General features: G+C 39.3%; 1 protein-coding gene across 18 annotated transcripts in view; it reads left to right on the plus strand.

Annotated features, from left to right (window-relative positions):
• LOC6581992 (CUGBP Elav-like family member 4) overlaps window positions 1–14,544 on the plus strand; it is a 326,873-nt gene that overhangs the window by 8,070 nt on the left and 304,259 nt on the right. For all 18 annotated transcript variants that reach the window (XM_015162225.3, XM_032730841.2, XM_044010242.1 and 15 more), the window contains exon 2: window positions 1,377–1,486. In XM_015162225.3, coding sequence (XP_015017711.1) covers window positions 1,377–1,486 — 110 coding nt within the window. The remainder of the gene's footprint in view (window positions 1–1,376; window positions 1,487–14,544) is intronic.

Below are 14,544 nucleotides of genomic sequence, written 5' to 3' on the forward strand. Positions count from 1 at the left end.
TTTTGTTCAACTAGAGGCGGGCCAGAAACGTGCGAGAGTTTGCCTAAAAATTAAATATAATTGTTGTTGTTGCTGTTGCTGTTGTTGCTGTGGTTAGCTGGTTAACACTACTGAGGACAGGCCACACCACAGGCACACACACAGAAGCGACGACAGCAGAGACAGCAGACAGCAGACACTGAGAGAGTGTAGTGTAGTGTAGTGTAGTGTAGTGAGTGAAGGCATTGGGTTTTTGGCGGTGTGAGTATCCATGCTGTGTGACGTTTAGAACCACATATCATAGTTGCTATGAAAGTAGTAGTTGCTGTTGTTGTTGTAGCTGTTAATGTTGTTGCCTGACAAGTGCTGCTTAACTGACGCTCTATCTACATTGGATAGAAGCGACGCTTAGCAGGTAAATAATTAAAGGGGGAACGGCAGAGAGCGAGAGAGAGAGGCAGAAATGAACATGTTGTATGAATATGTTGTTAGTGATCAAGAGAAGCAAATGCATGCATATGGCCTATTTCTCTTGGAAAAGGTTTAGCCTTAGAGCATAAATAGAGTAGTAGAATAGCTCTGAGAAATTTGTATGTTATATATGGGTCTGCTTATATAAATGGGATGATCTTGAAGGTATTGAACAGATCTGAATCTGCTCAGTTCTTTATTCAATATTCTCTTGATTAACCTTTAATTTAATAAACTTACTAATATAAAATCGATTGCCTCATAGTAAAACTAAAGAATTTGCATTGAGATTCACTAAAAATATGACTCTACTAATATTACTTCATATGAATTCAATGTATCTCATATTTACTCATACAAGACCAACTTATTATTGTAAGATAGTATGAACATTTCTTTGAATAACTCTGAGCATCTCTACTATTATATCCAACAAAAACTGCTTTCATGCAACACCTGTGGGCTCACTGCTGTTTTTATACATATATATGTACATACACCAAATAAATATTAAAAAAAAAAAAACTGAATAATGTCAAAGAAATTACACGGATTTATGAAATGGCCACAAAACGGCGCTAAACACGTTGACGCGCTCAACACGCAAAGCACCACAAAATTATGCGCAATTGTGGCTCAGCAGCGCTGGCAGGGTGGGGCACACAAAAGTCTTAATTGAGCGACAAAACGAAATGTTTTCCAAGCCAAACACGAAAATAGTTAGGCGCAAAGAGATAAAGGCTTAAGAGGCTAGCAAAGAGAGATTCGAGAGCTTTAAATAAATAAATCGAAAAAGGGAAATATGTCTGGCTGATTTATATTGAAAAAAGTTTATTTAATATTTATATTTTTTTCTTTAAGTTCAACTACCTATGACCATGGCTAATTAATTTAAATGAAATTTCTGTGCATTGAAATTTTTTCAGGTTGCGCCTTTCTGACCTACTTCAGCCCGGACAGCACAAACACGGCTGCCAATTCGCCAACATCTGGGGCACAGGCGGCGCTTTACAATGACAAACAGTCTATAACAGGGGTAAGTCAAAAGCTGTACATTTAATTAGTAGTCACTGTAGACACACGAACTCTTTAGCCCCCTCTCTACTCCAATAACCCACAAAAGTATGCTATAGAATTATTTTCATATATATGTATTATGTTAAACTTGATCTGAAATGCAAACATTTTTATTTGTTAACCTAATTTGCATACGTGTAATGGCCATAAATCAAAAGTTAAAACAACCAACAAATAAACTAAGCTCCACAATTAGGTGTTAGGGGAGTGGGAGTGTACATGCAAACTCTCTCTGTCTCTCTCTCTCTCTCTCTCTCTGCCTATCCCTGTCTCCCTCTCCCTCTCACTCTATGAGCATGCTAATTCTGTTTATTTTATGGCATAATTGTTAGCTTAGCTTCTGATAGGAGTTCTTTGGCTTTCAGATGCAGCATGTAACATTTTGGTATATACCATAATATTTAGTATTTATATGCTGTAAATTCCCTGAAATATATTTTATACATTTGACGAATATTTCATACTTTGCTATCTACCAAATCATAAGAAATACTCTCTAATAATTTATGCCTTAGTCGGTAGATAGCTTAGTTGAGGCCAAGTTCGAGGAGAAACTCACAATTGAAAATATATCTTAAGGAGAATATGTTCCCAATAATAATGAATGCTGCTGAACGTGAAAGCTGTGTAAAGTATTATCACTATTGATATCACCTTAGTCAGCTTTCTTGCTTAGATCAAGATTTAGTTCTACCTTCAGTAGTCCCTTAACTCACAAATACCTTAACTCCCATTTGGTTTGCCAACAGAGCATCAAATATTCGTCTATCCAAAGTTTCCATAAAGTTTTTTTTGTTCATCTATTTCAATTTTTGCCTGTGCATTTTGTGTCTAATTATTTTAGTTGCAATTGTGATTTTCTGCACAAGTTTTTACTTTAAAACAATTGATTGTTTAGATTGTTGTTGTTGTTGCTGTTGTTACTGCATTTTGTTGCAATTGTGATTAATTATTTTTAGTAAAAATATGTTTATCGCTCACTAATTGTGTTGATTTCGGCAATTAGCAGCGGGCCTGCATGGGCGTGGCAATGCTGGCAATGGTAAATTAAATATTTGAATATTTATAACAATTTTCACAGTCAATAAATAAAACACCTGCAGAGAATGCAACGGCACTGGCACAGAGAATGTGTAAACACGTTAAACTAACGTATGTTTTTGGTTTTCCATTTGAATGTGGCCAAAGGCCACAGGTCACAGAGGACAGAGGGCACAAAAAAAAAAAATGAATTGAAATATACAAATTTAAAATGTATTAGCCAAAAACAAGTCTTTAATGGAAATTGTGTGTAATGGCTTGTTGGCCAAAGCAAAATAAACCAAACACGTTTTATCCGCAGGCTGCCAACATGTGCCTGGCCAAGAATTCAGCTTCGATATATATTTTATAAATAGACTCAATTAAATATGTTTGGCATGAAATCGACTTTAGATGAAAGCTAAAGATCTCACACAACTTTTACAATTAAGCCAGAATTCTATTCAATTTTGCATTTAACTTATTATCAAATAAAACTATATATGGAATTGAATTGATGGATACATATATACACTATATATATTTGCTTATATGTATGTATATTAAAGCTTCGTTTCTCTTTTGCTCTCCACTCAAAAATCTACCTGCATAAATTGTCGAAAATTCATAAAACGAAATGAAATTTTGCATAAAATATTAAAAAGCAAACATAAAACATTTGCAGCAACTGCAGCGGCAGACGACAACAAGAAATAAGTTTATTGAATATGCAAAAATGTTTCAATGTAAGAAAAAAGGAGAAAAAATCGAAAGTCTTCTCAGCTCACACCAGCGCACTTGCCAGCCGACTCCTGCCCACTCCCGACTTCTGCTGCCAAACAAAGATAAATGGATAGATAGCCGCAGCCTAGCATTTTTGGCTTGAATTACTTTTGCTCTTGTTTTCATATTTTCTTTGTCTACAACACACACACACACACACACCGACATACAACGATTTTGTGGTCGTTTTGTATAGAAATTTATTACATTTTCTCTGCGTGCGAAGGAAGTGTGGCGTGTGGGCAGAGCACAAGCTGCAAGACTTGCCTACCTCATTCAAAACTTTGTTTTGTGTGCCACTTGTGCGGCGGCAGTTGTGCAACAACTTTGCTGGCAACTCTTTAGCATTGTTCTTGTTGCTGTTGCTGTTGTTTGTTGTCTCTGTTGTTATTGTGATACTTATTAAAATTTTCTTAGAGAGACAACAAGCAAGCAAAGTAAAAGTGCTACTTGCAGTGCTCTTTTTTCCCTCCATTCTTTTTTTTTCCCCTTTTCATCTGACCCAAGTGCGCTCTTTGTTATTTTAATATTGTGAGCGTAGAGTGGGCTGAGCAGTTGAAGTGCTGGGGGCGTGGCAGGCAGCGAATGCAAGAGCACTTGAGCATAATCAATTGTGTAATGTAATAGCTCATTCATTGGGACAATTTTTAATTAACTCACACTAGAGAGAGAGAGAGAGTGAGAGACAGAGAGAGAGACTCGAGTTGAGTTGAGTGGAGTGCATGTAATTCGTTCGTTTCGCTGTGATCTGCCAGACTTGCACTTATCAGTGGAGTATATAACTTCCGTTTCCGCTTCAACATACTTGGGCAAAGTTTGTGCAAATGAAATGCGCTTGTCCGCAAAAGGAAACAGTTTAGCATAAAAATGAAAAGTCAAGACGCCAAAACTACATATATATATATGTATATATATAGGGAAGAGAGAAGGAGCTGAAAATAATAGGGAAATCCTCGGACTCTGACAACTCTGGCAACTGGCAGCCGGGCTGGCAGGATAGCAGGCTGGCTTTATCTGAATCTTATACGCTGCTTTGTCGTATTCAAATTTCTATTTAAAAAGTCAAACAGTTCTCTGTATGTATGCGTGTGTGTGTGTGTGTGTGTGTGTGGGTGGGCGGAAAACTTGTGCAATGGCTAAATGCAATGCAAGGAAATCATAACGGAAATTTTTTCGAAAATGAAAAATATCTGCTGCAGCGCTCCAACTCGAGCTGAGTGCACAGGATGTGGGCAGTAACTTTGCACACATGCCAGCAGTGCACTGGAGGCAGCCAGGCAGCCAGTCGACGGCGGCCCAGGAAGTGTCTGCGAAGAAATGCTAGCGGAAAACAGCAAGCGGCATAGCAAAACCACCGAATCGAATAAAAAATACAGAGAAGCAGCAAGAGAAAGCGAGAGAAAGGCAGAGAAAGAGAGAAAGGGAGACAGAGAGAGAGAGAGAGAGAGATGAGGCAGTAGCAGCAGAGTGCATATATGCAGTAAATAATAAAGCGCATACTTTAAGAGCTGCCCCACAGGCAGCTGCAGCCATTGATTAATGGCCACGGGCTCTGCTAATTCTCTGCAATAAAGACACGACGCGCACTCGAGCCGCAAATGTATCTTTTGTGTAGCACTTGGGTTGGAGGAGTGGAGCTGCTGCTGCCAGAGGTTAGCTGGCCAGCTGTAAAATATTTTTGCTTACGTGGCCATGTAAACACACAGTGACAAAAAAAAAAAAAAAAAAAAAAAAAAAAAAAAAAAAAAAAGAAGAAGAAGAGGCAGAAGCGTACTGAGCGTGGCGGACAAATCTGTAGAAAATACTGCCGAAATCAGCAGAAAAAAATTTAACCGCAGTCTGCAATTAATCAAGCCGCACAGGCAGAAGCAGTTAGAGCCTGTAATTGATGCATGCTAACGACCAAAAAATGCTCTACTAATTGAGTTAGGTGTGTGTAAATTAGGTTTGAATAGCCTGATAAAAGAATATTAAAGTATTAATGCCTGAAATATTGGATAAAAGATAGAGAATCGATAAAGAATTCTTCTTTATATATGGCATACAATGTAGGGTTTTGATTGGGGAAACTGTGTAGGGAAAAGAAAAGCTTTTGGCTGTTATAGGTCAGTTGTTGATTTTTGCTGAAAATGGGTAATATTTGAAAATCTAGAATGAAATCCTCGGGTAGGGCCTAGTTGAAGAGAATACTTTAATTTATAGTTCAAATACTATCATCATTTGCTTAAAAAGATTATTTTCTGGTTCAATATCATATCTCACTATATCTCACTCTATTCATCAATCCATTCTCTGCTCAAAAATTCCTTCCTTTGAGCATAGATTCAGCTTCCTTTAACTTCATAAGTCAACTTTCACATTTTTCACGCGGATATACTCAATATCCCATCAGATTTTACATTCAACTATAGGCTATGCTACATAGCTCAAAAGTTTTCATGCCCTACCCTAGGGTATACTCCCTAATCTCTCACATTTTGCACCAGCTCCACTGCAGTGTCTAAAGATTTAGCTGGCGTTGCTCAGGCGTTGGGCTGTTGGCCAGTCATTTGGTCGATTGGTAGGAGTTTGGCTGCATCAATTTGGCAATTTATCTGGGCGATCTGCATTTGTTGATTTTGCGCCGGAGAGTCTGCCACAATGTTTGCTATTGTCCGCTTTGCATAAGAGCTAACGAACTAGATTTTTTCCTCGCACTTGGAGGCTTGGCTCGGAGGCTTTCTGTGCTGTGTCTGCACTCGGTCCGCTTCATTGGCATATCAATCAACGGCCAAAAGCGGGAAATGAATTCGCTTACTCACACGGCCGGCTCGCCGACCAAGAGATATAGTAAAAGCGGAGAATGTGGATGCCACGGATTTTTTATTTCCAGCATCGGTTGTGTTTTTTTTGTTGCTGTTGTTTTTGTTTTAGTCTTTTCTGTTTTGTTGGCCGCTTCTGCTGATGTAGTTGTCGTTGCTGCTGTTGTCGTTGTTGTTGCTGGCGCGGCCGGATGCCATTTTAATTAAGTGTTGGGGGCCTGTAACCGAACCGCCAGGACGTAGGCAGGCGTCGGTGGCGTTCTGGCGCCTGGCCAAAGCCCTTTTTGGCGTGTCTTCTCATTCTGACCGTGAGGAATTTAACATTTAGAACGGAAGTGTGCAACAAAAACGGGAAAGAAAGGAGAAGAACGGACCAGCAGAATAAAATGCCAACCAGCTGCGCAGTGACAGCTGTGGGGTGTAGCTGCTGACGCTGGTTGCGACTGACAGTTTAATTATTATTTTTGCAAATCAGTTAATTAATTAAGATGGCCGAGATTTCTGTGGGTAGCATATGAGCAGCACGCGATGCCATTTCCACAAAGAACAAAAAAAAAAAAAAAAAGAAAAGGGCAGCTTGTTAGACGAGCGTTGATAGATCTTTAGATCTTTAAGGTGTTGCCTGCCGGTGAGAGATTTGTAATTATCTGAAGAGTTTAAAGAGTTTGTGCAGAGGCTAAAGCCTTGGCAATCTGCTCGCTTAAGCATGTTTACAGCACACTCTTCTTAGGCTCATAATGCTCTAATGAGTTTTATATATGCTGCCGCTAGAGCCTTGCCATGTCGCACAGCCAAAGGACAAGGGATTGCACTTTACATAGCAGTTACTCCAGCTGCTGCTCCAGCTGCTGCTCCTGCTGCCTGCTGCTCCTGCTGCCGGCTCTTGCTGCCTGCTCCTGCTGCCTGTTGTTCGCTTGCAATTAAATCCGCTTTGCAAATTTATGACCAACGAATTGCTCTTTGCGGCTTTTTTCCAGGCCAGACCAACAAAAAGACACCAAATATTCGAGCTATGCCCATACAATGAATGTGTCTCTCTGCGTATCTCTCCCTTTCACTCTACCCCTCTCTCTCCCTCTCTATCTCTCTCTCTGGGCATTACGACTAAGTGAGTTTTTTTCACACATACATACACACGCATACATATGCAGTATGCAAAGAGCTTGGGTAACCACCTTATGTTCGATTTCAGAAGTGCCAGCTCTTGAGTGCGCACTCAAATGAAAATGCCAGCCAAACGTAGAAAAAACAGTAGCAAAGGAGCAATTAAGCATAAAGCGTGCAGATAAAAAGTCAAAGAGTCGAGCTGAATGCACAAAGAACTATGCCAAAGCGCAAAGATTAACACACACACACACATCTATACACACACACGCGCTAACAAAAAAATATATACAGAGCTGGTAATGAGGCAACGGCGCTGCTTGATTAATGTGAGTAGCTGCTGCCTCCTGCTTCAATTTTGTGCTCCTCCTGCAGCATTTGAAACCGCAACGGGCCATAAAAATTGTCTGCCATTGCTCTCCCTCTCGCTCACTCACAGAGTCCTGCTCTTTCTTTTTTCGTTTTTTCAAGTTTGTGTGGCAAATCCATGAAATGTGGTCGCAGCTCGACTACAAAGAGCATATTTTATGCAAGCGCATGTGTAAAAATATATTTTATTAGGCTGCCACATTGCTTCTCATGAATGTCCCGAGTCTCGCTTTTGCATTACCGAAAAATGCGCGACATTTCTACTCCTCTTTTATTGAGCACAAACAGACAGCCAGACAGACGGAGCCAGATAGAGTGTGTAAGGGAGAAAGGGAGAGTGTGAGTCCCGACACTGTAATAAAAATGTCGAAATCCTTGGTACGTCTGTGCGCCTCAAAAAAATGTCTGCCTGCTGCCAAGGTGCTTGTGGCATATTTATCACGCAATTGTCACCAGCGAAAGCGGCAACAACTTTATCTGCGTGGCAACTGTTGCTACTGCTTAAAGAGCAAATTCTTAAATATTACTGCCAAGTTTTAGTTAATATTAAATGAAGTGCAAGATAAGTCCCGTTCTATAAAGGTTTAACGTGCATAAAGCAGATATGCCAGCCAAATAATTTACTATAATTTATTATTTATTATAGTTTGTCATATCTCCTGCAACTACAATTGTAATATATAATTGTAATAAAAAGCTGAATTCATTAAATGCATAAAAACATGCTGCTAGGCAAAAATCACTAGCAAATACTCGCTCACGATTCTACATTTATTCAGAACAAAATATGTAGATTGATATTACATGATTCACATGAAAGACTTGGCTAAGCAAAGCAGTCAAATTTTTGAGGACTTGGCTAATGAAACTGTAGAAACTATAAATAATAAACTATAATATAACAGTTTATACACAATTCAGTTAAAATTTCCAACTCTATAAATTTAAAATTCCAAATATCTTTCTTCACTGAATCATCTACCACAACAATTTAATGAACTCTTTTGATTTCCCGAACGAGCATGAATCAATACTTGCTCATGCTTATCGCTCACAAAGAATCAAAGTTTTGCGCTTTGTAATTATGCTCTATAGGTCCATGCTATATGCAAAGGCCTTCATAAGCAGGATGCATGAAAAATATTTATTTAAAAATTTTATTTATTGTTATTATTTATTGTGTGTTTTTCGTTAGTTCAATTTGGCGCTGGTCAAACGCGATTTTAATTTGAGTTATTTGCGTTCAGTTTCCGCTTAAAAATGTTTTTCTTTTTCCATTTTCCATATTTTTCTCTTTTTTTTTTTTTTTGCAATTTTTTTCAACGCAATTTTTAGTGCGCAGCGAGCGGAAATGCGAGTTTGCCTTTGAACGAGCAGCTGTTTGTTGTCACTTTTGGCTGTGGTGGCACTTTGCGCGCATTTGTATAAATTTAAATATATATACACATGCGAAATATGAAACGAATGCACTCAAAGTGATGTATGTGAATATAGGTGTATATATTATGTATTTTATGCGAGGTGTGCTCGGAAAGTAGCATGAATGTTCCGAATGGAGAAAGAAACTGTATCAAATTCTTGACCAGAAACAATGCAATGATGCTTAGAGTTGGGGCAACATGATTCGTTATCCTACTCGAAACTGAGGAGTCCTAGGAAATATACATATTGTGCCCAGATTTAGGGGATAGAGAAGAAGTTGTATGAAACTACAAAACGAAAGATACATTAGTTCGAATGGGAGAGTGCATAATAGATATTCTTTCTGAATGAAATGAATACCACAAATTGGCGCTTCTCTTCGAGCACATCTCGCATTTACCTCTATACAGCTGCCTGCAATTATAGTGCCACCCATTTTGAGTAATTGAAAATGTTTGATGTCGTCTTTATTTTTTTGTTCGCCCATTTTTTCGTGGCGCTTCTTTATAGCGCATAAATTACGCGACATTGGCATTTGAGTAATTTACTTGAAAATATAATAAATAGCAGCTGGCTTTTTATCATGTAGATCTTGAGAGTGTAAGATAAGTGTGCCATAAAAAAGCCTAGCAATATTTATGCCACAATCGCCGTAATTTACTGCCTTAGGCTAAGAAATTGGCCGTGACTTTAAATTTATTTTCATTTATGTAGAATATATTGAATATTTATTAAATGTATTGAATTGCTTATAATTTTTGTTGCTGTTGCCTGTTTCACTGCCTGACTTCCTCGACTGTTCACTGCATGCAAAGCATTAAACACCAACTTTTTGACCTGAATATATTGTATATAACTATTCAAACTATATATCATATTTCTATAATCAATAAAATGATTTAAGGTAAGTATGAAATGTGTTTTGTGTACATCACTTTGTTGTCTTATTTTATTTTTATTTTTTTTGTATGTCTTTAAGTCTTGAAAGCAAGTCAGATCTATTAGTGCATAAGTGAGGCCTAACTTTTGTCAGCTGTGTGCATATATATATATATATGTCTTCTTGGTCAGTCTTACATCAAGTAAGATTGATTGATTGAACACACTCACACACACCCACACAGACATAGGCAGACAAAATAATAATAAATAATTTAACTATGATATAAATCGATGTTGTTACTGACTTCATATATTGATGTTGTTCTATAATTGATGTTGTTGATGTTGTTGATGTTGTTCTACTACTACTACTACTACTAAACTAAACTAAACTAAATTAAACTAAACTAACTGTAACTTCTACAGAATATATTATACAAATATATACTTCTATATACTGATTTATGTTGTTTGATGTGTTGTTGTTCGATTTTGATTTCTGTTTCGTTTACTATTGCCTTACTCTTTTCCTACTATTTGATGTTGTACAAAACTTTGTGGCAGTTCCACTCGCTGTTGTTGTTGTGCTCCTCTCTCTGCCTGTCTCTCTCTCTTTCTTCCTCTCTCTCTCTCTGTCTCTCCAAAAGTGTTTATCCGTCTAATTGCAGGTGGCGTATCCTTGCGGTGCCCTGAGCGTGCGGCGCATGCGCTGGCGCCATCAACAGCAGCAACATCAGCGTCAGCTCTACTGCGGGCCCTATGCGCGCTTGCAACAGCAACAACCGCAACAACAGCAACATCAGCAGCAGCAACAACATGAGCTGCAGTTATCGTCAGGCCTTGGCCTCATCAGCGCTTCGGCGACTTCTCGCAGCAATTTGCGCGAAATTTGTAAAACGCATGCAATTTGCTAACAGCAATTGATTGCCTCGACCGAAGCAGCAACAACAGAAACAGCAGCAGCAACACCAACAACAACAATAAATAGTAATGTGCCGGTTAACAGTTCAGCAGCAACAACATCAACAACAACAATAACAACATCAACGACAGCAACAACATCAACAACATCAACAACAACAACAACAAGAACAACCAGTGCGCAGCAATCGCAACAAAAACAGCAACAGCAACAATTGCCATTGCCGTGCGCTACGCAAATTAGTCAAAACAAATTGGTAGGTGGCCATTGTATAGTATTTGGTCTATATAAGATCGTGTGTGCACACATATGTATGTATGTATGTGTGTATATATGTAGTTGTAAGTGTGAGTGTGTGCAGTTGGCGTGTTTTGGCAGCACAATGCTCGGTGCTAGTCGAACCGAACATCTAATTTGAATAATAATAATACAGCTCTATTTTTGGCTATCTTTGTGGTGAAAAATGGAACAAGAAAAGAGCAGCAGATTATAAAATGACTAAAAATTGGAGTAGATTACTAGAGGGCAAATTCCTTAAAAGCCTAATTGGCTTTGAAATGAAAATGAATACATGTGCTAGATATAGATATATATATTTATATAAATATATTCATAGATAAACATATGTATATGTGCAAAATGTGTCAGAAACTATCAGCCAGAATATATTTTTCGGACTATATTTACAATCTGTACGTATATGTTAAAATATATATATCTTAGATTTATTATTGTAGAATTGAATTCAGCAACTTTTACGTTCAGGTCTCCGATTTGATAATGCAAACTCGTACTAAGAATACGTCTTGAGTTCGGATTTAATAAATATTTTCTGCATTCAGTTTTGGCTTTGGCATATCAGAGCCTCTGAGAAACTTAAGTCCAACTCTTGGCTATCAAAGCTTGTTATATTCTATAATACACACAAACTGACTTCAGCCTAGACTCTAACCATTTTCCGCCTATTATATACCATAATAAAAATGATTAGGCTCATTTATCCAAGTATGCTTATTAATTATGCCTCAAAAATGGCCTATTAAAATTATACCAATTCCGTATTCAGCGTTTAACTTCATACGCTCATCCATTTCGCTCATTAGAAGCTCTTTTTTTTTTTTTTTTTTGGTGGCCAACTGCAGCTGTGGACTTGGTCTCATCTTGGCTCGACTGTCGATTATAATTCACTTTTATGCTTAACGCATATATTTCGCTTATGGTCGCCCACTTGGTGGGGCAGTTGGCATTTTTATGGTGAAAACATTTAATGGCTTTATACAAGCGCCCCAAGCGCAAAAGGCGCAGACACACACGGGTTTGCATATGAGTGAGGGGTGGGGTGGGGGAGGACTTGCTCCGCTTAGTTCAACCCAGCTCAGCTCAGCTCAGTTAAGTTGAGTTTAGCTCTTCATCATCGTCGTCGTCGTCGTCGTCATCATTTCCATCAGGCTGAATAGCTTTTCAAATGCTAAATTTATGCAAATTCGGTCGCTGTTGAGAGAGAGAGAGAAAGAGAGAGAGCGGAGCTGCCTCGATGAGGACGGCATTTTGCACATGAATATTTGTGCCCGGAAATTGGCGGAGGAGCAAGGAGTAGGACAAACATAGCGGCAGCAGCAGAGGCAGAGGCAGAGGCAGAGGCAGAGGCAGAGGCAGAGGCAGAGGCAGTGGCATAGGCATAATGTTCGGCACATATGCGAAATTGTGCCTTTTGCCGAGTTTTTGAATTGCCATTTTCCGTTTGCCCAGCGTTTGACGTGGGCAGGTGGCCCGGAGAGAGCGAGAAAGAGATGGGCGCAAATAAAGATACACTGAGCAAAAGTGGAGCTAAAGGCAGTTGTAGCTGATTTTAAAATTACCTAATGGAAGTGAAAAGTAGAGATTTCTGAGATGAGGGAAATTGCTTAAAATATTCTCTATAAAACTGCAATATTTAAATGAAGAGGAAGCTAATGCTCAGATCCTATATAGGCTCAGGGGGAAATTGAATTTGCTATCACAGTTTTATGTTAAGACTTTGTGTCCTTTAGGTGACTCATCAATTCACGCTCTGTTAACTCTCTGTTAACTTTCAAATTCAAGTCAGCTATTCCACTGTTTGTTCAGTGTAGCAATTGACTGGGAGATAGAGAGAGTATGAGAGAGAGGGAGATAGAGTGTGAGTGGTTTATATGGCGATGAGCTGTGGCGTGGCGTGCGGCACACGTTGCTTTTTGTATTGCCTTCAATCATCAATCAATTTTTTCAGCACGTGCTCTACGGCACCCACTCGGCTAAGGCAGCGTTGGCTTTAGCCTTTGCTGTTGCTTTGGCCGAGTGTCTGTGTGTGAGTGTGTGTGTGTGTGTGTGTGTGTGTGCCATTGGCTTTGCATACTTTTAGGCTCGCGGAATGCGAAATGCACGTAACGGTTGCCTTGCAGTTTGCCTTGCCAATTTAGGCAAAGTTCTCAACTGGAAGCATAATTCATGTTGCAAGTTGGACGAGCGCGTTTAAATGTGCATCACGTAAATGCCAAACAAGACGCTGTCCAGGCCTGCCACGTTCACGTGATTTGTAGTCGCTGCACACGTGTGTGCACAGGTAAATGCCCCATGTCCAGCCGTGCAGTGCAGCACACTTAAAGCTTTAAGCCAGTCACTCTTTCGCTCTGCACTCAGTGCACACTTTCGCTTAACTGAGAGAGAGAGAGAGAGAGAGAGAGAGAGAGAGATGTAAGCGAACAGACAGACAGAGAGAGAGGGAGAGAGTGAGATGCAGCAGACCACAAAACGGAATGCAAGGATAATTACGCTCGCTGCCATTGCTGGACTTCTGCAATCGTCGGCAAGGTGTTGACTTGAAATTAAAATTAATTGGGAATTCCGTGCGCATACCAAAACGAGAGTGTCGCCAGCAGGCCTGCCTGACTGCCTGACTGCCCGACTGCCTGACCAGTGAATGCATCCGTACAACTCTACTTCAGCTCTACCTCAGCCTCCCTCTCCTTCCGCTCTGCACGTGCCAACTTTTCTGTGACCTTAATGCTGAACTTTGGCCCTTGCCCAGCCGCAAATCAAGTCCAGATTTTTGGAAAGCGTACATTAACTGCTTTCGGTAATAAGCTTAATTATGCTTCAATTGGTTTACGTGACGTTGGCCACCGGGGCAACAAGTCCCAACGTCCAACTGTCCAAATGCCCAAATGTGTAGCAGTCGCTTTCAGTTAAGCTAGTTGGCTTAGCGGTCACACAAGAATTACTTATTTAGTGGCAGCCTTTGGTCGGTAATTACCAAATGATTTGATGCTAATGGGGCACCAAATATAGCTAAATATTTTCTTATATATACAGTTTTAGTTGGAGTATATTCAAATCGATGTGTAGAATTCTGAGACTATAATTTGTAAGGATATTAATTGTTTTTAAGAGTCGGACTGTGGATATAAACCCTAAGCTATGAGTCTTAACTGGCTAAGACAATTGTTTTCTGACAAAGGCTTCTTCTCTACGTTGATAACAAATCTGAAAGTAGATAAAACTCAATTCATTGCTGATGGAATATCTGCTGTTAAGGATTCTCTCTCTGTCTCTCCTTCTCACTCTCTTTTTTACACTCTCAACCTACATAAATCCATATTAGTTTTGTTCTTTATATATCATTATATATCTATTACTCTATCACTCTCTCTCTTACTTATCTATTGCTTTCTCTCTTGATGTCTCTCTCTCTTTCTC

Source organism: Drosophila mojavensis, unplaced genomic scaffold (genome assembly GCF_018153725.1).
Source record: "Drosophila mojavensis isolate 15081-1352.22 unplaced genomic scaffold, ASM1815372v1 contig_74, whole genome shotgun sequence".
NCBI classification, from domain to species: domain Eukaryota; kingdom Metazoa; phylum Arthropoda; class Insecta; order Diptera; family Drosophilidae; genus Drosophila; species Drosophila mojavensis.